General features: G+C 40.5%; 1 protein-coding gene across 5 annotated transcripts in view; it reads left to right on the plus strand.

The window, feature by feature from the left end:
* The window catches only part of LOC140389718 (run domain Beclin-1-interacting and cysteine-rich domain-containing protein-like), a 112,228-nt gene extending 89,976 nt beyond the window's left edge, over positions 1–22,252 (plus strand). For 3 of the 5 annotated variants that reach the window (XM_072474164.1, XM_072474166.1, XM_072474165.1), the window contains 4 exons: positions 927–988; positions 4,541–4,694; positions 7,136–7,229; positions 16,020–22,252. In XM_072474164.1, the coding sequence (XP_072330265.1) occupies positions 927–988; positions 4,541–4,694; positions 7,136–7,229; positions 16,020–16,183 (474 nt within the window). In that variant the 3' untranslated portion in view covers positions 16,184–22,252. Of the gene's footprint in view, positions 1–926; positions 989–4,540; positions 4,695–7,135; positions 7,230–12,235; positions 14,254–16,019 lie in introns of those variants that run through there. The other 2 variants (XM_072474167.1, XR_011934454.1) reach the window with 2 other exon arrangements.
* Positions 22,253–23,065: the final 813 nt, after the last annotated feature.

The following is a 23,065-nucleotide window of genomic DNA, read 5'->3' on the forward strand; positions in this document are numbered from 1 at the left end:
CCACAGCCCAAAGATGTGCGGGTTAGGTGAATTGGCCAATGATAAATTGCCCTTAATGTTCAAATTGCCCTTGGTGTTGGGTGGAGGTGTTGAGTTTGGGTAGGGTGCTCTTTCCAAGAGCTGGTGCAGACTCAAAGGGCCGAATGGCCTCCTTCTGCACTGTAAATTCAATGATAATCTATGATTAATCTAGGACAAAGGTTCGGCACAACATCGTGGGCCGAAGGGCCTGTTCTGTGCTGTATTTTCTATTTTTCTATTTAACATCCAATAACAGGGCCAGGCACCAATTTTAATATAATTGGCAATGAACCAGAGGGGAGATTAAGAGAATTTGTTTGTGGAGTGATTGTTGTGATCTGAAATGCACTGCCTTAAGAATAGTGTTAAAAAGAGAATGAGATCAATTCTGGAAAGGAAAGATTTCCAGGGGAATGGGGAAGGAGCATAAGAATGGGACTAATTTGATGGCCCTACCAGCGAGCTTGCACAAGCACAATGGGCTGAGTGGCTTCTTTCTGAGCTGTAATATTCTGTTTTTATAATCTGTATGAAAAATTATTTTGAAGTACTGCACTTGTTCCATCCAGTGATTAAAATAGCATTGAATATATTTTTACTCATTAGCTACAGTTTTTAGGGTCCAAGTAAACTTTTTATTTTTGCTTACCATATTTTGCAAAGTATCTAGCAATACAGACTTAATCCTGCAATTTTTCAGTTGGTTCAGTATTATCCAGTGATGTGAAAATTGTTTTGTCAGATTATAATCCTATTGGAGATAACTTGATAACTCATATTCGTACCAAAAAATGTGAACCCCCCCCCCCCCCCAAAAAAAATGGTGCTTTAAAAAAAAAAGCAGACTAAAATGTGATAACTCTGCATTAAGTCATATTTTCTTCTATTTTTGAAAATGTTGTCAGATGCTGAGACTCCAGTTAGTTCATATGAAGAACTTATTCAAAACGTGCCGGCTGGCAAAAGAGTGAGTTAGATTTTTTTTTTAAAAAGGTGATTCCTTTGCTTCTTCCACAGCACTTCCATGAAATAGAACATTAATGGGGGAGCAGTGAAGATTGATTGTGTTTCTGCTGTTGGCTTACTAGTAATAGAATACTGTATTTGAATACCCCAGACTAGAAATTCAAACTTAACTAAATATGACTTATTGCAATTGGCAACAAGACAACCAGCTCTTCCATATGTGGAGTTTCTTTCTGCCATCAACAAAATTCTTCATAAGATATACCACATGGATTCCATTTACTTTGAATACTGACGTTATACAGCACTTGAAAAATTGTGCAGAAAATGGCTTTTGGTTATCTGTTGCCAACTTGCAATTGTTTTTCTTAATTCCAACTTTGAGTATTTCATTAAAGCTAGCGTAATTGCTCATCTTCTATACCTCAAAATTGGCGTGGATTCCTTGCATCCTCCAACTTGAATGCTGTTGGACTTTTGGTATTGGTGCAACCCTTTCTAACTGGTTAGTTGCATCTACCCCTTTGAGTTAAAAGTGTTAAAGTCCGTGACAATTTCCAGCAGGGGTTAAAATTTCAGTAATTAATGCATGAACATCATCCTCTTTTAAGTTGTGGAGAACTCCAGCTTGCAAGATAGAATGTAGAAAAATGCCATAAGGTAAATTTTTCTGAGTCCTCACCTATGGAGAGGGACCTTGCTCGTTATTGGAATATATTGGAAAGTCCGAAGCACATTGCCCACAATTTTCATAAATTTATTTAACTTAAATCAAAATGTGTGCACACTCTAATAAGCAAGGCACTCTGAAAATATACCCTTATTTCTTCTCCATTGTCAAATGTAATATGACCATTTTTGTGATGTCAGTTTGCACTCTGATTTGACCTCCAGGAAAAATTCAATCAAAATGTCTGAATTTTGAACATGCATCCTCAATTTTCTGTTTGCTAATCTTTAGTAATTTTCTTCCGCTACTTTTTTCCCAAATGTTCAAGTTCACTTTTTGTTTTAACATAATCTGAGATTATTTAGAAATTTACGATCACTTGTTTGCCTTTTTTCTAAATGACTGGCCAATGCCGCTGAGCTTGTTTTGTCCTCCGTTGGTTGCTCTAGACAAGAGAAAAGTGGGGGTTGGAGAATTCAGCATTTGAAGAATGATAACTAGAATGAGATGGGTGAGGTTGGTAGTTGCCCATAATCCCATAATGTGTGCATTGTGGGCACCACACTTTAGGGAGGATGCCAAAGCCTTGATACAGTGGTGATTTACTAAAATGAGATCAGGAATGAAAGCTGAATGGATAGAAGAGCGAAATGGAATTTTCTCCAGTGAAGATTAAGAGGAGATTTAATTGAGGTGCAGAATTTTGATGAAGTAGGAAGAAACTGTTTAGGGTAGGGAGAAATTAAGTTTTTTTATTATTTTTCTTTAGAGTACCCAATAATTTTTTTCCAATTAAGGGGTAATTCAGTGTGGCCACTCCACCTAGCCTGCACATCTTTGGGTTGTGAGGGTGAAACCCATGCAGACATGGGGAGAATGTGCAAACTCCACACAGTGACCCGAGGCCAAAATCAAACCTGAGTCCTCAGCGGCGTAGGCAGCAGTGCTAACCACTGCACCACTGTGCTGTCCCGGGAGAAATTTTGAGTTAAGTGGCAAAACAACCAAAGGAGAGATGAGATATCTTTTTTTTATGCAGCGAGTTCTGATGATTTAGAGTGTACTGCCTGAAAGTGTGTTGGAACCAAATTTAATAGCAACATTCAAAGAGATTTGGATAAACACTTGGAGGGGAAAAGGTTGCCGCGTTCTCTGTTAAAGAGCACAGGAGTGTGACGAATTGGGTGTCAAACTAGCTGAAAAGCTAATAATAAGAGCAATAAATCAAAATCAAAAATCCAAGCCAACACATGATATGCCTTCTGTGCTGTCTCGTTATATGAAAATACCCCAACATGCTGCCACCCTTAGATGAAAGAAGATAACTGGAAGGTAGAAGACAACCAGAGCTGTGAGCTTTCTTGCACTTGTGGAAAAAATTAGATTGTGTCGAGACAGCGTTGCACTCTATATTGGATTGATGAACCAGATTCTAGAAAACTGGTATTCAGCACGAAGCAGCAGAGTATTGTACCCATGAAATGGATTATCAAAATGTCAGTTATTAGCAATTTTGCACTTTAGATGCAAATTTATGTTGAATTGAATTAATGTTTAGTGCCCCCATTTTTCTTCATTTTGTGTACACTTTTTAAAACATTTGCCACAGCCTGGACTACACTTTTTGGACCAAAGATGTGCTGGATACAATGTCCAAACAATAATTTAAGTGATTGTTTGTTCTGACTGAGTGGGGTTGTAGCATCTGGTCAGTTTCTTCTCTTGTTGTAAACTGCATAGGTTCTTGACAGTGGTGGCGCTGTCTGAAAATATGAAATGATAGGTAATTGTACTTTTATTAGGTGAAAACTGCAGTTTGAAGCCTGAAATAGTTGGTGTGCTTTATATGATTTTTAAAAAAAACGTTAATTTAGATTTTTATTTTCAAATAAGGGGCAATTTAGCGTGTCTGCACATATTTGGGTTGTGGGGGTGAGATCCACACACACACGGAGAATGTGCAAACTCAATGTGGGAATTGACCTGGGGCTGGGATTGAACCAGAGTCCTCGGCGTTGTGAGGCAGAAGTGCTAACCGCTGCGCCACCATGCCGCCGACACAACAATTGACATAAGCGGTGATGGTAATTGATTGGCCTCATTTTCCTGATGCCTGGTGGCTGTTTGGAATAAGTGGGTGGATGGTGTAAGTGACGGAGACTATAGTAACAAAATTCTCCCATCTGAAGTTGAGCATAAATTTTATGACTATGTCAATTAGCAACGAAGAAAGGGAAGAGGTGAGGGCAGGAGTAGGATGTTGATCATCTGTGTCAAAGACTGCAGAAGAAGCGGAGTAGGATTAATACTCTAATTTTGTCAGAGATTGTTATTCTTGACTCGGGCTGTTTTGATCCCATGGAAAAAACTGAAATTTGATTAGAGAGATTCAGAAAGAAAGTGGTAAGAGATAGTCATGCATCTGGGAAGTTACAACACTTGGACTTTGGAGAGAAGTTAAAAAAGAAAAATTGTAAAGGAGTGCTCTCAGCAAGTGAACTTCCTTTCTTCGCCAAGAAATATTGCAAGCTGCAGTTCTCCATAGTTGAAGATTATACTTAAAAACGAAGTACCATCTTTGAAATGATCTCCTCTATCAAGTTTTGCTAAAATCACAGTAATCAACTATATTGATGTGGTTGCTATTTAATTGTGATCCATTTTAAAACTATTATATTAATACAGAAACTATGTACTGTGACTATTTATAATAATAGCTGAGCTAAAGCAGCAAGTATAGATGCTCGGCCATAGCAACCCTAAAATGCCCAATATTAATTATTGTTGGAGTATGTGGCAATGTAGTTTTTTTTTTGGGGGGGGGGTGGGCAATCAGGATTGTTAATCTCCATTATAGAATATTGTAATGTGCTTCTTTTGTAGTCTCCTGGATAGCTTTGACACAGAACCAGGTCACTTGACTGAGGATCATCATCTATATTCACTAAATGATCTCATTGCTGTGAAGAAAGGGGAACTGGCTGGAAGGTTGAAGGAACTGGTGACGATAGGTGCAGCACACGTGGAGAAATGTATGGTATGTACAAAAAAATGACACTGATTTTCAATGTAAATAAACATTTATGCAGTTTGTACAGCATAAGCATATCAGTATTGTAAATAAGAACATGGTGCATCAAAAATATGGATGGTTTATACAAAATGGTAGGAACATTCCAGGTGGTTTATTGAGACAGATAAATTCTGCTATCATTCTAAATACTTGTGGTACACCTTGTGAATGATCCCTATGGAAGCTGGCTTTTAGAGATGTCATGGTTTTATTATTTCCTTCATGGTTGGATTACAGTGCCTATAAATGGGTTACAAATTCAAACCAGGGTTTAACTTCAAAGATTTCCTTCTCTCAGTGAGGCCACTATGTCAGATTTTGAGCCCAATTGACTTTGGCAAGAAGTTTATGATCCACAATGTTATCCACAGCTTCCGTTTCTGGAAATCTTCTAAAACAGTCACACTGTGTCCTGTCACCTATCAGTTTTTTTACAGTTAAGAATCACCAATGTAAGCCAGTTTTAAAATATAGGAGATTGAATCGTTCGTCTTTTATCAATTCTCAAGTGCTATTTGATGAGGCTCCAGTAAGTAGATTGTCAGAATTCCTCTCCATGTTGGAAAGGTTTGTAAGTGACTCATATCTATCTAAAGGAAGCACCTACTTTGAAGATTAAATTACAAGTGAATGCCTCCACCTCGTGCGCGAGGTTGGGGCTGATACAGCTGAGGGTGGTATACAGAGCACACCTCATGAGAGCGAGGATGAGCCGATTTTTTGAGGGAGTGGAAGATGTGTGTGAATGTTGCGCGGTGCGCGGCGCTGGGGGGGGGGCGCTAATCACATTCACATGTTTTGGCCCTGTCCAAAGCTAGAGAATTACTGGAAGGAGGTTTTTAGGGTAATTTCTAAAGTGGTGCACGTGAAACTGGACCCGGGGCCCCCGGGGTGGCCATATTCGGGGTGTCGGACCAACCAGGGTTGGAAACGGGTGCTGAGGCAGATGTTGTAGCCTTCGCCTCGTTGATCGCCCGAAGGCGGATCCTGATGGGTTGGAGAGCAACCTCTCCACCCTGTGCCCTGGCGTGGCGGGGGGGGGGGGGGCGGTACCTGTTGGAATTCTTGACTCTTGAGAAGGTTAAGTTTGAACTGAGGGGAAGGATGGAGGGGTTCTACAATTCATGGGCATTATTCATTATGCACTTTCAAGAACTGGATAACATCGAACATTAGTTGGGGGCGAGTGGGTTGGAGGGTTGAGGGGGGCCGTGTGTGTTAATGGTGACTACGGGTGATTCCTGATTCCTTTTTGTCACTCGTTTGTGTGAACATGCGGGATAATGTCTGGGGTTTGGTGGGAGGATGGGATCGTTGTTATTGATATGGGGATTGACATATTTGTTACTGATTATTGTTTATTGTAGGTGGGTGTAAATGTGGGAGAAAATGTGAAAAAGGAGGAGAATAAAAAATATTTTTTAAAAAAGATAAAATTACTTGATGGGTTATTTTTCATACGTTGGTTTTAAGTGGAAATTTTGTGCTCATTGTTTTAAATCATTTAACTGGGTCAGCTTCCATCAATGTTTGGGTTAAATACTTTCTAAGAGTAGTAAATTTAGCTATTTCATTCTATCATGTCACCATTTTCTAAAGACCGCAGAGTAATTTCTATCTTTTTTTATTTTAGTTTGCTTTTTTTGATTTTTCTAACCTGTGTTCCATTTTGCATGGAATTTTTGAACCCAAATTCTGAACAAATTGAACTGTGCCAATCTAATAAAACCTATGGGGACAGGTAGTACTGAGGAAGCAAGGGGGCTGCAGAAGGACTTGGACAGGCTAGGAGAGTAGGCAAAGAAGTTGCAGATGGAATGCAATGTGGAAAATTGTGAGGTTAGAAACTCTTTGCCACAGAAGGCAGTGGAGGCCAAATCACTGAGGCACTGAGTGTCTTTAAGACAGAGATAGGTTGATTAATAAGGGGTTATGGGGAAAAGCAGAAGATGGGGATGAGAAACATATCAGTCATGATTGAATGGCGTATCAGAATCGATGGGCCAAATGGCTGAATTCCACTCCTATGTCTTATGGTCATATGGTCTATGTAGGAATGGAAGTTTCATAAATGATGTACTCTTCCTACTTTATCATTAGTTCAATTCAAATCTGGCAAAATATGTAATTTCATTCACTACCAGTGTGGAAATGGGGAAGTGTGAACTTCTCACAGGACTTTGAAATCTTGCACATTAGGATTGAAATATGGAACCTATTCTGATGTATCATAAGTTTCCAATAAGTTTTTGTAATTTGTCTACTGTTTTATTTATTTATTATGCTGCTAATCATCTGGCGACAGCCTGGCTGACTCATGAACTGTTTCTTTTGGAGTGAACTCCTATTGTAATAGAGCAGTGTACAGTGTAAAATAAATAACTAATTGGCCTGTTTTTACTCAGCTTTGTCAGGCTAAAGGCTTCATCTGTGAATTCTGTGGTGATGGTACTGATATCATCTTCCCTTTTGAACTGCACAAATGTAAACGATGTGAAGGTGAGTATTTTGAAGTTACATTAAAAGATGAGGAAAAACTGATCGTATTGTGGTAGTATCTTCAAAATTTCAAAAGTATTTACATAATTTAGCATGTAATATATACATTTATCTGCATAACCTATGAATGCTGTAGCAGCTTTTTTTGTGTGTATCCACTGTTGTTACAATCCTAGTTGATGTTAAAACTGGATAGGAAGATCCCAGAATGGATCCCTGGTTCAAAGGATCATGACTTTTTATTTTTTCTAAACTGTGGAGGAAGACCACTAATTATTTTTAACAACCAGAAACTAGCATTCATGAAACATCAAAAGTTGGATTATTATATAATACTCCTTTACTGCACCCTTCTACACACAGGTGTTCGGATTAACACACATTCCAAAATACATTTTAATCTACAGTGACCTCAACACAAAGTCCCTTTTAAGCACATAAGATAACTGTGGGCAAATACACGGGGCTGTTTAGCACAGGGCTAAATCACTGGCTTTGAAAGCAGACCAAGGCAGGCCAGCAGCACGGTTCAATTCCTGTAACAGCCTCCCCGAACAGGCGCCGGAATGTGGCGACTAGAGGCTTTTCACAGTAACTTCATTTGAAGCCTACTTGTGACAATAAGCGATTTTCTTTTCATTTCATTTCATACACCTTCCACTCTGAACCCCAAGTGAATATTTTTGAATGTCTTCTCATAATCCCCCCAGATGAATGTCACAGGAGAGTTTACAAATTCCACTCCAAAAAAGCACGCTTTAAAATCTTTTTCCATAATAATGCTTTCTCTTAGTGGTTTGCATTCCAAAAAAATCCAGTCCAGATTTTACAAAAGGCTGTTTTTCTTTCCAATTGAGGGTCAATTTTAGCATGGCCAATCCACCTACCCTGCACATATTTGGGTTGAGGGGTGGGGGGGGTGAAGACCCACGCAGACATGGGGAGAATGTGCAAACTCCACATAGACAGTGACCCGGGGCCGAGATCGAACATGGGTCCTTGATGCCATGATGCAGCAGTGCTCACCACTGCCACAACCATACCACTGTACAAATGACTCTTAACTAAACTACTGTTCTACTTTTAGCAGCACATCCAGTCCAGGATTTTACATCACCCCCTTTTAGGTTTCCTTTGTCTTAACTAGCGGGCAGGCCTCTGGCAATGAGCCTGGCTCTGTGGCTCAGAAGGGAAGGGGGGAGAATAGAAAAGCAATAGTGATGGGAGACTCAATGATTGGGGGAATGGATAGGAGATTCTGTGGTCGCGAACGAGACTCCCGGAAGATATGTTGCCTCCCCGGTGCCAGGGCCAGGGATGTCTCTGACCGAGTCTACAGGATTCTTAAGGGGGAGGGGGAACAAACCGAAGTCGTGGTGCACAGAGGCACCAACGACATAGCTAAGAAAAGGGATGAGGATCTAAAAAGTGATTTTTAGGGAGTTGGGTTGGAAGCTAAAGAGCAGGACAAGCAGAGTAGCGATCTCAGGATTGCAACCGGTGCCACGTGCAAGTGAGGCAAGGAACAGACAGCGAGTGCAGCTGAACACGTGGCTACAGGGCTGGTGCATACGGTGCAGAAGGAGGCCATTCGGCCCATCGAGTCTGCACCGATCCACTTAAGCCCTCACTTCCACCCTATCCCCGTAACCCAATAACCCCTCCTAAACTTTTTGGCCACTGAGGGCAATTTATCATGGTCAATCCACCTAACCCGCACGTCTTTGGATTGTGGGAGGAAACCGGAGCACCCGGACATTGGGAGAATGTGCAGATACCGCACAGACAGTGACCCAGTGGGGAATCGAACCTGGGACACTGGCGCTGTGAAGCCACAGTGCTATCCACTTGTGCTACCGTGCTGCAAGAAGGAAGGCTTCAGAAATGTGGATCGTTGGGATTTCTTCTGGGAAAGGTGGGCCTGTACATGAAGGACAGATTGCACCTAAACTGGAGGGACACCAATATCCTGAGGTTTGCTAGAGCTCTTCGGGAGGGTTTAAACTAGTTTGGCAGGGTTGGGAACTAGAGCTGTGGATCAGAGGATAGAGTAGCTGTTGAACAGGCAGAAATAGTACGCAGCAGTCTGAGGAAGGATAGATAGGGCAAAGTTGCACTCAGTGGAATGAGTCTGTTTCAATGCAAGGAGTGTCAGGAATAAGGGAGATGAACTTAGAGCGTGGAACTACAATGTTGTGGCCATTACAGAGACATGGATTTCACAGGGGCAGGAGTGGCTGTTAGATATTCTGGGGTTTAGATGTTTTCAGAAGAATAGGGAGGGAGGTAAAAGAGATGGGGGAGTGGCACTGTTAATTAGGGAGTGCACCAGAGCTGCAGAAAGGGAGGTAGTTGAGGAGGGTTTGTCTACTGAGTCAGTATGGGTGGAAGTCAGAAACAAGAAAGGAGCAGTCACTTTATTGGGATTTTTCTACAGGCCCCCCAATAGCAGCAGGGAGAGGAACAGATGAGGCGGCAGATCTTGGAAAAGTGCAGAAGTAACAGAGTTGTTGTCATGGGTGACTTCAACTTCCCTAATATTAACTGGAACCTCCTGAGTGCAAATGCTTTGGATGGAACAGTGTTTGCCAGGTGTACAGGAAGGATTCCTGACTCAATGTAAATAAGCCGACTCGGGGGAGGCTATATTGGACTTGGTGCTCGGCAACAAACCAGGCCAGGTATCAGATGTTTTGGTGGGGAGCATTTCGGTGACAGTGACCACAGCTCCTTGACCTTCTCCATAATAATGGAGAGGGATAGGAATAGACGGTATGTGAAGGTATTTAATTGGGGGAAGGGAAATTATACTGTTATTAGACAGGAGCTGAGGACCATAAAGTGGGAACAATTGTTCTTGGGAAATGCACAACAGTAATGTAGGGGTTGTTTAAGGAGCACTTGCTGCAAGTGCTGGATAGTTTTGTCCCACTGAGAGGAGGAAGGAATGGTAAGGTAAAGGAGCCTTGGATGACCAGAGAAGTGGAGCTTCTAGTCAAGAGAAAGAAGAAAGCTTACGTAAGGTTGAGGAAGCAAGGACCTGACTCGCCTCTCGAGGGTTACAAGGTAGCCAGGAAGGAACTCGAAAATGAACTGAGAGCTGGAAGGGGGCATGAAAAAGCCCTGGCGAGAAGGATTAGGGAAAACCCCAAAGCGTTCTACACTTGTGAGAAATAAGAGGATGATCAGAGTGAGAGTAGGGCTGATCAGGGATAGTGGAGGGAACCTGTGCCTGTGGAGGCCCTAAATGAATATTTTGCTTCAGTATTCACTAGAGAGAGGGACCTTGTTGCTCACGAGAACAGTGTGAACCAGGTTAATAGACTCGAACGGGTTGATATTAAGAAGGAGGATGTGCTGGAAATTTTGAAAAACATCAGGATAGAGAAGTCCCCTGTGCCTGACGGGATATACCCAAGGTTACTACGGGAAGCGAGGGAGGAGATTGCTGCGCCGTTGGCGATGATCTTTGCGTCCTCGCTCTCCACTGGAGTAGTACCGGATGATTGGAGGGAGGCGAATGTTGTTCCCCTGTTTAAGAAAGGGAATAGGGAAGTCCCTGGGAATTTCAGACCCATCAGTCTTACGTCTGTGGTGCGCAAAATATTGGAAAGAATTCTGAGAGATAGGATTTATGATTATTTAGAAAAACATAGTTTAATTAAAGATAGTCAGCATGGCTTTGTGAGGGGCAGGTCATGCCTCACAAGCCTCATTGAATTCTTTGAGAATGTGACAAGACACATTGATGAAGGTCGGGCAGTGGATGTGGTGCGTATGGAGTTCAGTAAGGCATTTGAAAAGGTTCTCCATGGTAGGTTCATTCAGAAAGTTAGGGGGCATGGGATACAGGGAAATTTGGCTGTCTGGGTACACAATTGGTTGGCCAAAAGAAGACAGCAAGTGGTAATGGATGGAAAGTATTCCGCCTGGAGGTCGGTGACCAGTGGTGTCCCGCAAGGATCTGTTCTGGGACCTCTGCTCTTTGTCATTTTATAAATGACTTGGATGAGGAAGTGGAAGTGTGGGTTAGTAAGTTTGCTGATGACACGAAGGTTGGGGGAGTTGTAGAAAGTGTTGAGGGTTGTTGCAGGCTACAACTGGACATTGACAGGATGCAGAGCTGGGCTGAGAAGTGGCAGATGGATTTCAACCTTGATAAATGTGAAGTGATTCATTTTGGAAGGTTGAATTTGGATGCTGAATACAGGGTTGAAGACAGGATTCTTGGAAGTGTGCAGGAACAGGGATCTTGGGGTCCACGTACATAGATCCCTCAAAGTTGCCACCCAGGTTGATAGGGTTGTTAAGAAGGCGTATGGTGTGTTGGCTTTGATTAACAGGGGGATTGAGTTTAAGAGCCGCGAGGTTTTGCTGCAGCTTTATAAAACCCTAGTTAGACCACACTCGGAATAGTGTGTCCAGTTCTGGTCGCCTCATTATAGGAAGGATGTGAATGCTTTGGAGAGTAGAGAGGAGATTTACCAGGATGCTGCCTGGACTGGAGGGCATGTCTTATGAAGAAAGGTTGAGGGAGCTCGGACTTTTCTCACTGGAGCGAAGAAGGCAGAGAGGTGACTTGATAGAGGTGTACAAGGTAATGAGAGGCATGGATAGAGTGGATAGCCAGAGACTTTTCCCCAGGGTGGAAATGCCTGTCACAAGGGGACATCATTTTAAGGTGATTGGAGGAAGGTATAGGGGAGATGTCAGAGGTAGGTACTTTGCACAGAGTGGTGGGTGTGTGGAATGCACTGCCAGCAGAGGTGGTGGAGTCTGCGTCATTAGGAACATTTAAGCAACTCTTAGACAGGCACATGGACAGCAGTAAATTGAAGGGGTATAGGTTAGGTTGATCTTCTATTAAGATAAATGGTCGGCACAACATCGTGGGCTGAAGGGCCTGTACTGTGCTGTACTGTTCTATATTCTATGTTAACTGCTTTTACACAAACTCCGAGATCCCGCCACCGATTTTCATAGTTATTTCAACTTGCATTCCACAGACTGCAGTAAAATCTGTCAAACCTGAAGATCACTTCTTACATTGTTCTGATGTCTCCACTGTCTATCTTTACTGAACAAACTGTGTTCTGTTCTAACACCTTTTTACCTTGGAAACATCTCTTCATTTCTCTGGTTTCCTTAGCTAGCTGCCGTCCAAACCTGAACTTTTACTCCATTGTACGGCTTTTCTTCTAGCAAAGCTGAGAGAGATCCTCCCTCTAGCCTTCCAAACCAACTGCTTCTAGCAGAGCTGCGAGAGCTACCTTCTCTCCCACTATCTATCTTCAACTGCAATCCAATTAGTTAAACTAAAACTTAAAAGCTTCTCTACCCTAGAAGGCCCCAATTGTTAAGCAACCACTGCTGGTTTATGTATTCACACCGCAGCCCCCCTCTAAGCACAATAGAAACACAGTTGGAACTTAACCAGCCCCCACACATACAAACACCTTTGTCCAGCATGAATCTAACTATCTGTTTTACCGTTGCAGGCACTTAAACCCACTGAAAGCTATACCTTATTTCTAATGTTTACCAATACAAATGTAAATCGCTTAAAACTACTTTTGTTTTCCGAACTCTGTGTTTTTAAAAAAAGACAAAATAAACTCTCGGTCATATCAACATTTAAAAACAAAATGTTCCATGGGATACTAAGAGGTATATATACTTTGGAAAAGTCTTCTGTTCTGGAGCTAATCCATAATTTGTGGGGGTGGGGGTGGTTCTTATTTCTCTTGGGCCGTTCCCATCTGTTCTTTCTGGCACCCAATTATACCACCTTTCATTTTTTCTCCTTTTTTGGTACTTTTCTCCAAAGTTCTTCACTCTGCCACCCTACATTCCCCTACCGTCTATGTTTCGCGTGGCTACATTATCCAAACATACTGGGTCAGCTTCCACAAATATTTGTGCCAACTCTCTTGACCCCATTTGCGAATTCTGTGGTGTCAGACTGCTTGTCCAACATCCATAAAATCTTAGAAAATTGACAGCACCAAGGACACCTAGGTGCCCTTTCTATTCCCACCTTCCCGCACCCGATCCATTGCCCTGTAGCTTGGAGCATTTGAGGTGCACACCCAAGTACTTTTGAAGAGTTTAGGGCCTCTGCCTCCACCACAACTTGTGCAGTGACTCCCAGACTCCCACTACCCTCTGTGTAAAAAAAAAAAAAAAAGAAAAAAAAAAAACGTTCTTCCTCTTGAATCTATGTCCCCTAATTCTAGAATTCTCACCTATCCAATCTCCCCTCGTGCTACACTTTCCTAACCCTGGCAACCTTCTTGTAAACCACCTCTGCACTCTCTGCAGAGCAATAACGTCCTTCTTGTAATGTGGTGACCAGGACTGCACACCGTATTCCAGTTGTGGCCTAACCAGTGTTTTCTACAATTCCAACATTATATCCTTTTATATTCTATCCCTCTACTAGTGAAGAAGAGCATTCCATATGCGTTCTTAACCTTGTTTCCTTGAAACTGCTGTCTTTACGGACTTGTGTACTTGTCCACGAAGATCTCTCACTTCATCTACCCCTCTTAGTATGTTTCATTCATTATGTACACCCTATAACTGTTTGAACTCCCTAAATGCATGACCCCTCACTTCTGTGTTAAATTCCATCTGTCACTTTATTGGCCACTCCACCAACCCATCCATATCGTTCTGGAGTCTTGGACCCACAATTTCTTCCATTAAGTAGAGGACAGACTGAAGTCATCCATGAGATGTGAGTATTACTGGAAAAGCCAGAATTTGTTGCCCATCCCTAATTGCCCGTGAGAATGTGGTGCTGAACCGCAGCCTTGAATTGCTGCAAACAGTGTAATATAGGTAATGGTGCTCTCAGGAAGGGAGTTCAAGCTTTTGACCTCTCAAAAGTGAAGGAATAGCTACATAGTTCCAGGTCAGGATGGTGTGTGCCTTGGAAGGGAACTTGCAGTTGATGGTGTTCCCATTTAGCTGATGCCCTTAACCTTCAAGGTGATCAGAGATCACATATTTGAACAGTGATATCAAAGGAGGCTTGTCAAGTTGTGTCGTGTAGATGGTCGCCACTGCTGTCAGTAGTGGAGGGAGTGAATATTTTAAGGTCATGGATGGGCTGCTGATCAAATGGGCTGCTCTGTCTTAATGGTGTTGAGCTCCATGTGTTGGAACTGCACTGGAACAGGCAAATGGAGAGAATTCACCACACTCATGACTTAGAGTCATAGGATTTACAGTGAAGAAGGAGGCCATTTGGCCCATCAAGTCGGCACCAGCCCTTGGAAAGAGCACTCTACCCAATCCCCCTATCCCCGTAACCCCACCCTACCTTTTTTTCTCTTTTGGACACTGAAGGCAATTTAGCATGGCCAATCCACCTGACCTGCACATCTTTGGACTGTGGGAGGAAACCGGAGCACCCAGAGGAAACCCACACAGACATGGGGAGAACATGCAGACTCCGCACAGACAGTGACCCGAGCCGGGAATTGAACCTGGGACGCCGGAGCTGTGAAGCAACTGTGCTAACCACAGCGCAACTGTGCTGCCCTCGGGCTGAGGGCACTTGTTCCCTCGGCGATAGAATGTTGTTGAATGTCAAGCAGCAATCGTTAGATTTCTGTTGGAGAAGGTTATTGACTGGCAGCTGTGTGGCATGAATATTACTTGCCACATATCAGACAAATTTACTTGGATGTTGCCCAGGTCTTGCTGCATTTGAGGACAGACTGCTTTGGTTTTTGAGGCTTTGGAAATGCAACTGATCACTGCAATTATCAGTGAACCTTCCAATTAATGACCTAATGGATGAAAAGTTATTAAAGATGGTTGGGCCTAGGACACCTTGGGTCACCGCTGCAGATCCTGTTCTCTTCCCTGGCCACTATCTCTACATGTATCAGAATGTTTGTGTTATTGCTGTCCAATGTGACCCCACAATGATCTTTCAACCCCATGCTCCCTACAACACAGCGTGTCTAATTCCACCTAAGTAACTTTGTCTGCCACTGCATCAGTCATTTCCTGAAACTCTTGTCCATTCATCCATGCCGTTGTCATCTCCAAAGCTCCTGTGGCCATCCTCCACCTGGAACCTTTTATTCTGTTCCTTCAGCTCTATCTCTTGTGTATTCCTTGCACCTTCCATCCACTATTGACAGCCATCTTGTTCTCATGTCCTGCACTTTCTTCTCAAAATCCCTCTGTCTCCAATATTTTTCTGAGACCTTCCTCAAAACCCACCTCTTTGATCAAGCTTTTCAATATATGTCATTTGACTTGGTGTCCATTTGTCCTTTTATCACAACTTTGAAAAGCCGCTTGAGATGATAACCAACTTAAAGGTGATTATAAATGGAGGTTATCTATGTTTACCCATTAACCTGTGTTCATTCTGTTTGGGAGGTTGGTATGGTTTGTCCTGGGAAAACCTCCCATTAAAATTCTTTCTCATAGATTCTGGTATTTGAACTCTGTCATATCATTGCTGCAGCTTCTATAACTCATTTTAAGCATTAAACTGTTAACAACCGGTGTTGGACTGGGGTGAGCACAATAAGTCTTACAACGCCAGGTTAAAGTCCAACAGTTTGTTTTGAATCACTAGCTAGAAATTCACCTGAGGAAGGACCAGTGCTCCGAAAGCTAGTGATTCGAAACAAACCTGTTGGACTTTAACCTGGTGGTGTAACACCAAATAAGTTCACTTATGTTAAATTATGTTTTGAACTGCTGTTGAGGTTTGAGTAGAGTGTTTTAAAAAAAACAGTCTTCATCTTTTTTACTCTGCAGAATGTAAAGCATGTTATCACAGGTGCTGCTTTAAGTCAGATCAGTGTCCCCGGTGTGACCGGTTGCAGGCACGTAAAGAACTCCTTGCCAAACAGACTATAGAACTGTACTTGGAGTCTGAGGGTGACGAGGAGGAGAGTTCACAGAGTACAAGTTATGACTAACCAAGAAGAAGACCGCAGAAGTTGACAAAACCACTTGAAATTTTGGTTTGAAGAAGAGTTGATTCATGCACTTTTTATTCGAACTGGCACTATAGCCTACACCTATGCTACATATCTATAATGAAGATGCTATCTATTGCCTTCCAAGAACAGAAATTTAGTGATTGTGTCTTTCTCATCAAATAGTTAATAACGCTTCATTTGTCCTTTTTGTTGAACAATTTTGTTTATTTAAAAGTTTTTAAGAGTATCTTTTTACATGAATGTCTAACGAGCTCTTTTTGGGAGGGGAGGAGACTGCCCAATCCTGGTATTGTGTGTATTATAACAGACACCATTCATCCCTTTTGCTACAGGGTGCATTCCAGGAATGGTCGACATTCATGCCAAAGTGAGCAAGTTTTCAGTCAGCTGAACCGAGTTTGGTTTGTCATACATGCATCTGCTTCCTTCCAGGTTCTTACCATTCTGGTTGAAGGCAGATACATAGAGATCTTGAAGAGACAACTAAAATAATGTCTATAAACAAAAATTCTCACCTTTTGGTATTGGGTGTTCTAATTTGTTTGCAGTACTTAATTGTCACTATGGCATTGATACCTTATCGATGCTGCAGTGATCTGATCATTTAGGACTAGGTACTACAATGTTGAATGATGCCAAAGAGAGTCTTTAGTGTTCCATTCATCAAATTTTCACAACTAATATTTTTGGGATACTGCAGGTTTAACTGCATAAAGCCAATTTATGTTACTGCCCTATTTGAGCTGCTAACATGTACTTTGTCCAATAAATAAGACTTGCCAAGAATGTGTAGATTTATTTTAATTTTAGATTCTGTAGGATAGCGAAAGGATTATTAAAGAAATAAGTTTTGGCGTGAATTTAACAGTTTTTTTTTTTTTGTTTACTAGCTGTCAGAACCTAGCATTTAAAGTATCGTACAGCCAGGTTATTAGTGAAGTGGGGTGGTTGGAGGAGTCTCCTGATACTCTTTTTCGTGATCAGACTATTTCATCGTACTGTCATCGGGATAATGAACTGTAATGTATTCAACAAATCCCATATACACTGCACTGGTTTCTAGCAAGAGATATGCATATCTACTATTTTAGACTCTTTATATTATAGCAATGGACAGATTGTAAAAGTGATTGTAAAGTGAGATACCTTCAGGAAGCATTGCTGTTGTTGTGATGTGTTTGGTATAATTCTCTGCTGTTTTATTTTGTTGCACGATGGTTACTCTGTTCAGCTTTACTCGCTACTGTGCAGTGAATAGTTTGGAAATTAATTAGGGCAAGCTTGGTATACAAAATAAAATGGACTTGGGATTTGACAGAATGGAGCAGATGGAGCAAAAGCTAGTATATTGAGGTTTTGTATTTGTATGTTTAGGATCTGGATAAAGCCAATTAAAATCCATATACTAATGCAGAAAAACCTGTCTCTTCACCACAATGCCGGAAGGTTTGGTGTTTAATTGTAATGTGATGTCTTAACTCAGGTGGAGGAAAAACTGGTCAGTATTGTGCCTGTATCAGATACTCTTGGCTGAACACAGAAGGGTGGTATTGTGATTGAAGTTATAGACGTGATTGTTTACCAAGCGTTTATGACTAATCTAAACAAAAAATATTGCCTTTGAAAAATTTCATAACTGTGTGAAATCTACCTTAGTTTTGACCTAACATGCTTATTGCAGAGTTCTAAAATTCCAAACGAGTTGTTTCTAAAACAATTTATCATGTGAGAATGGTGTTGCTGTGAGGTTTGTAAAACCTCATCATTTCAATTATCTTCAACTTGATATTTCAGGGACTCTCACTTTTGTTTGGACCATTCTCATTGCTACAGCAAACCTTTTTAATTGTTCACGCTTTATACATAACAACGTTTAGGTTTATTGCAATCCAATTAAAAAACACATTCTTGTCTATTCCATTATTATGATGAAGATAAATATTGGACACCAATGTAAAAAGACATATGCAATCGAATTATGAAGTTTTGATATAGACTCACCATCTTTAAGATTCCCATTTCCTGAAGAGGATTGGATTTGTATGTGTGAATTACACAATTGAAGAGGCTCAGACGATATATTAACATGAAGCCTGAGTTTTGTAAGGCGTCTGAATCTCAGTTGAGTGATCCAGCGCTTCTTAAATCTCATTTTAATCTTTGCTGCAGGGTCTTTGGTGCTGTCGTGTTCTATTGGATGGTGGATCATACATTTGTTGTGTGAGCTAATTTGCCAAAAGCACTCTGCTTGCATCAAAAATCGTGGACATTGAGTTAGCAATTCTTTTTTAAAAATATATTAATTTTTCCAATCAACGGGCAATTTAGCATAGCCAATCCACCTACCCTGCACATCCTTGGGCTGTGGGGGTGCAACCCACGCAGTCACTGGGAGAATGTGCAAACTTCAAACGGACAGTGACCCGGGGCTGGGTTCGAACCCGGGTCCTCAGTGCCATGAAGCAATAGTGCTAACCACTGTGCCGCCCTAGAGGGAGCAGTTCTTGCATTAATAACCATTTTTCTATCGGAATTCCGTTGGAAATAGTATCAAAGATATATAATCAAAAACAGTAGAAATAACTATTAATTTATGTTTGCAGAAGGTAGAAATAAGACAAATTGTGTAAAGATGGTCACTGATTTATATTGCTGTGATTGTGGCTGATAACTAATATTTCCTAGACCTGATTTCCTAGATCCTGATGGGCAGTTAGGCAAGTGCATGAAGTGATATGATAAGAGCCAGCACATGAAAACGTAATCCCTGATGGTGTTTTTACCTGATTTCATCCAGAGTAACAGTGAGGGTGCTGCAATGCTTTTCGTATTCCTCGAACTGGGAAGGAAAATGCTGACTGTGGATTTCACTGCATGTGGATATTTGAAAGCAGGATTGTCTGTGATGGATTTAATGGTGTGAATATCCACCAGATTGTTTCATGATAAACAGCTATTGCCTTGTAGTAACAGTTGTCGCATAGGCAGCAGTGAATGCAACCACTGCTTGGAAAATAGGAGTATGGTGATCAATAAGAACATTTCTTCTCAGTTATATAAATGCATGCATTTTTTCTTCCAAATTTCTCTCCCTAAAGATTGGCTTTTTCCAAGGGATTATCTCCATTACTTTGCTGTGGCCTTTATTCATATGTGAGCCACATAAATGTTTGTCACAAGCTATTTGATAGTGGGACGCCTTGTCCACAGAAATAGCCCTGGAAGAGTTTGCTGTTTAACAATTGAGAATGGAAAAATCCAGATATTTCTTCTACCTCATCATCCAACAGATTAGTGTCCAAAAAGGTTAGTTGGGGTTACTGGGTTACAGCAATAGGGTGGAGGCGTGGGTTTAAGTAGGGTGGTCTTTCCAAGAACTTGTGCAGACTTGATAGGCCGAATGGCCTCCTTCAGCACTAGATTCTATGATCTATGAATAATGCTGTGATATTATCAATATCTATGATCAATATTGCCATTCTTTCACTGCCACTGGGTTAAAAATCCTGGAACTCCTTCCTAATAGCAATGTTGTACCTGATCACATGGACTTTTAGGTGTTGAAGAAGGTGACTCACTGCCACCCTCTTGAGGGCAATTGGGAATTGGCAATAAATGCTGGCCTAACCACATTCCATGAAAGAATACATTAGAAAAAACTGAAGTCTCCAATGCTTATGATTTACATTCTGACGCACATTTTCATATTAATCTATTACAGAAAATGTACCATCTTAGAATATTGTGAACTTGTCTCCTTTCTCTCTCCCCCTCTCCCCCCCCCCCCCCCCCTTCAAAAAAAATCTTAAAATCATTAATGCTACATATTTGAGCCGGGAACATGAAGGGAGGTCCTTTATTTTGTGTTCAGGAAATGTAACCAGCCCGCTTTTCCTCTGTGCCATTGCGTTTGTAGCATATGCAATTTGAACAAGAAATATAGGCTGAGATAGGATGAGTTTGATTTTGAACATTCCTGTTTTTACAGCATGTGCACCGCACCATTTTTCCACCTTCCCCAAATCAGTTAATCATTCTGTGCTATCTTTTTCAAAGGAGATTGTGATACTAATTACTTTTCATCATTGTGAAATGTTGTAAATTACGCCCCCCCCCCCATGATTTCAGAAAGTTAATATTAAAAAGTTGTAATTTTTCATTCAGACAATATAAAACACCATTAAAATAATTTTGTGCTACAGATTTCCCATCATCTGATTACACTTTATAAATTTTCGAGAAGTTTGGGGAATAAAAATCAATTATGCCCTCGCGAGTGTGTTATCTTTGTAAGCTGGGAGGAATGAAGTGCATTAATTAAGTTTTTGAAATGGCTGATTGGTACAGTTGCTAATAGCTATCAGAGTTTAATATTATGGTGTCTAGCTATCTTGGGGCAGAATGTGAACGTGTGTAATATTGTAACAGTTCATTGATCTTCGGCTCAAAGTAATGTATACTGCAGTAAACGAAAGATCAGGATGTTTGGAAAATAGTTCTCCATTTTCTCAAATGTCTTGAGACATGTTGCTGAATGTAAATATACAAATAGGGTGCAAATGCCTTATGTTAGTGATTTATTCCTTTTTTCTGCAGGGGAGTTAAATATTCACATTTTAATTTTTAAACTGAAGATGTGGAAAAATAAACTGCTAAACAACTAAAAAGTGCTCATGTTCAAAAACTATTTAACAATTTATATCATCAATTCCTCTGTCTAAATGTTTTCAAACGTTGGTGTCTTATTGGGATGGCATACAACCTAGTAGAGAAGAAAGTTATTTCCTTGAAGAGCATTAAAAATCACCAAGTGGTCCAACAATGAGTCTTGGGGAGATAACCTATATATCCTGTCCGCTTTTCAGTTTGTATTCTTTTCCATGCAAAGCTGCTAAAATCTTATTTCACTGGTTGGCAGATCAAATGCAGATGAATGACAAATCTATGTGGTGCTAGTTCTCCTGAGCTGATTCTTTTCTTTCAATGTTGGGTTACTTCAAAATTATACATTCAAAGGTCGCTACTTATTTGTTAAGCACTATGGTCTATATGTTTGCATATTGAGTATTTGGTTTTGTTTGGTTTGTGGCAGCTTTGGAGACTGCTTCAAGAAGATCATTTATTTTAAAAAATTTAAAACTGGAAGAGGCAACATTACAGGAATTTGCTGATATATATTTGTTTGTATTTTCTATGAATAAAATGTATAGAACTGTAATTGTTAAAACAAGTTGAGAAATATTCTGACTAGCATGACGTGAATTCATGGACCAGAAAATCACACTGTATATATTAAGTAGCAGACATTCTACTGCCCGTTTTGCACCCTCACTGAAGTTAAATTTCAACCCTAAGACTACTTTTTGATGATTTAGCTTTATGGAATGCAGCAAACCAAACTCAATTCCATCAGATGTATGTAAAAATAGTACAAATTCTTCTGAAACATGGATATTGCATTATTCATAGAAGTCTGTGGTTTTGAGAAGCGGGTTAATGCATTTTCACTGACTAGTTTAGTAGAAAGCCCCATTTAATCAAGGTGTAATATTCTAATGTAGTGTATATCTGGAAATGTGTGCTATAGAACTAATTTCATTAATGCGATGCATCATTCCTAGTTAAATGCATTAAATTCTGGCTTAAGCATACAAGTCCTGAAACATTTGCAGGATTTTAAAAGCTTTTTGTTGTGTTTTATGCTTCCTTAAATTTAAGTAGAAGTGTGCTATTCTGAATGTCCTAAAGTTGAAGGCAAAAAAAAATTTGAAACTGAAAAAGCAAAGCACTGACATTGACTGTATATATGCGTCCTTAAATTTAAATAGAAGTGTGCTCATTCTGAATGTCCTAAAGTTGAAGGCAAAAAAATAATTTGAAACTGAAAAAGCAAAGCACTGACTATTTAAACTGTATATATGTGTCAATTTGTAAACAGTCCTATTCTGACAAATCTCGTGTTTAGAACTGGAAATGAGAACATTATATTGTTACATGGTAACTATATTCAATAACCCATCCACAATAAAACAAACTACTTTCAAATGTGTTGTGGCTTTTTTTTTTTAAATTAAGGACAACGAACTTGGAGTACCATTTTCAATCTTCAATTGAGTTTATTACACAAGAGAAATCAAACAGTGCATTTTTGTAACATTACAATCCAACCTAGTTTCTGTCTAATTTGAATGGCTGTTTTTATCTTTAAGGATCTACAATTATCTGAAGTGTGGTTGCTGTTGTAATACAGGAACAACTGCCAATTTAGGTGAGCAAGGTCCAATGTTTTATGGCAAGCTTTTTCTTGGCTGCTTTCAAAAAGACAAAAAGCATGTGCAGAAGGCACAAATTCTAATTATCGTCCCTGAAATACAAAAATAGATATTGAACAATATGGGTTTTATTTAAATGATCTGATATTCACAATTGTCATCATTATTTACAATGCTTAGATCGATTTCTTGAAGCACAAAAATTACTTCAATTACCCTTGCTAATTCTCTGGAATGGGCCATATTTTGTTACCATAAGATTCACATGTCCAACAACAAATTATATAACCCATTTAACATAGCAAAAAACTTCACAGGAACATTACATTTTGACACCAAAGCACAAAAGGAACTATTAGGACAAATGACCAGAAGCATGGAGAAAGAGGTGGAAAGTTTTGGGGCTTGGCTGCTGAAGGCATCACTGCCAATGGTGGAGCAGTGGAAAGTTGGTGCTGAAGAGGCCAGAGAGAGTGATGATTTCTGATTTCTGGAGAGATTCGGGAGCAATAGACTGGCTAGCTAACACAAAATAGTTTGCAAAATGAGTCTTTTCTTGTTGGCAGACTGACGACTGGTGTGTGTT

The sequence above is a fragment of the Scyliorhinus torazame genome, chromosome 14 (genome assembly GCF_047496885.1).
Source record: "Scyliorhinus torazame isolate Kashiwa2021f chromosome 14, sScyTor2.1, whole genome shotgun sequence".
NCBI classification, from domain to species: Eukaryota; Metazoa; Chordata; class Chondrichthyes; order Carcharhiniformes; family Scyliorhinidae; genus Scyliorhinus; species Scyliorhinus torazame.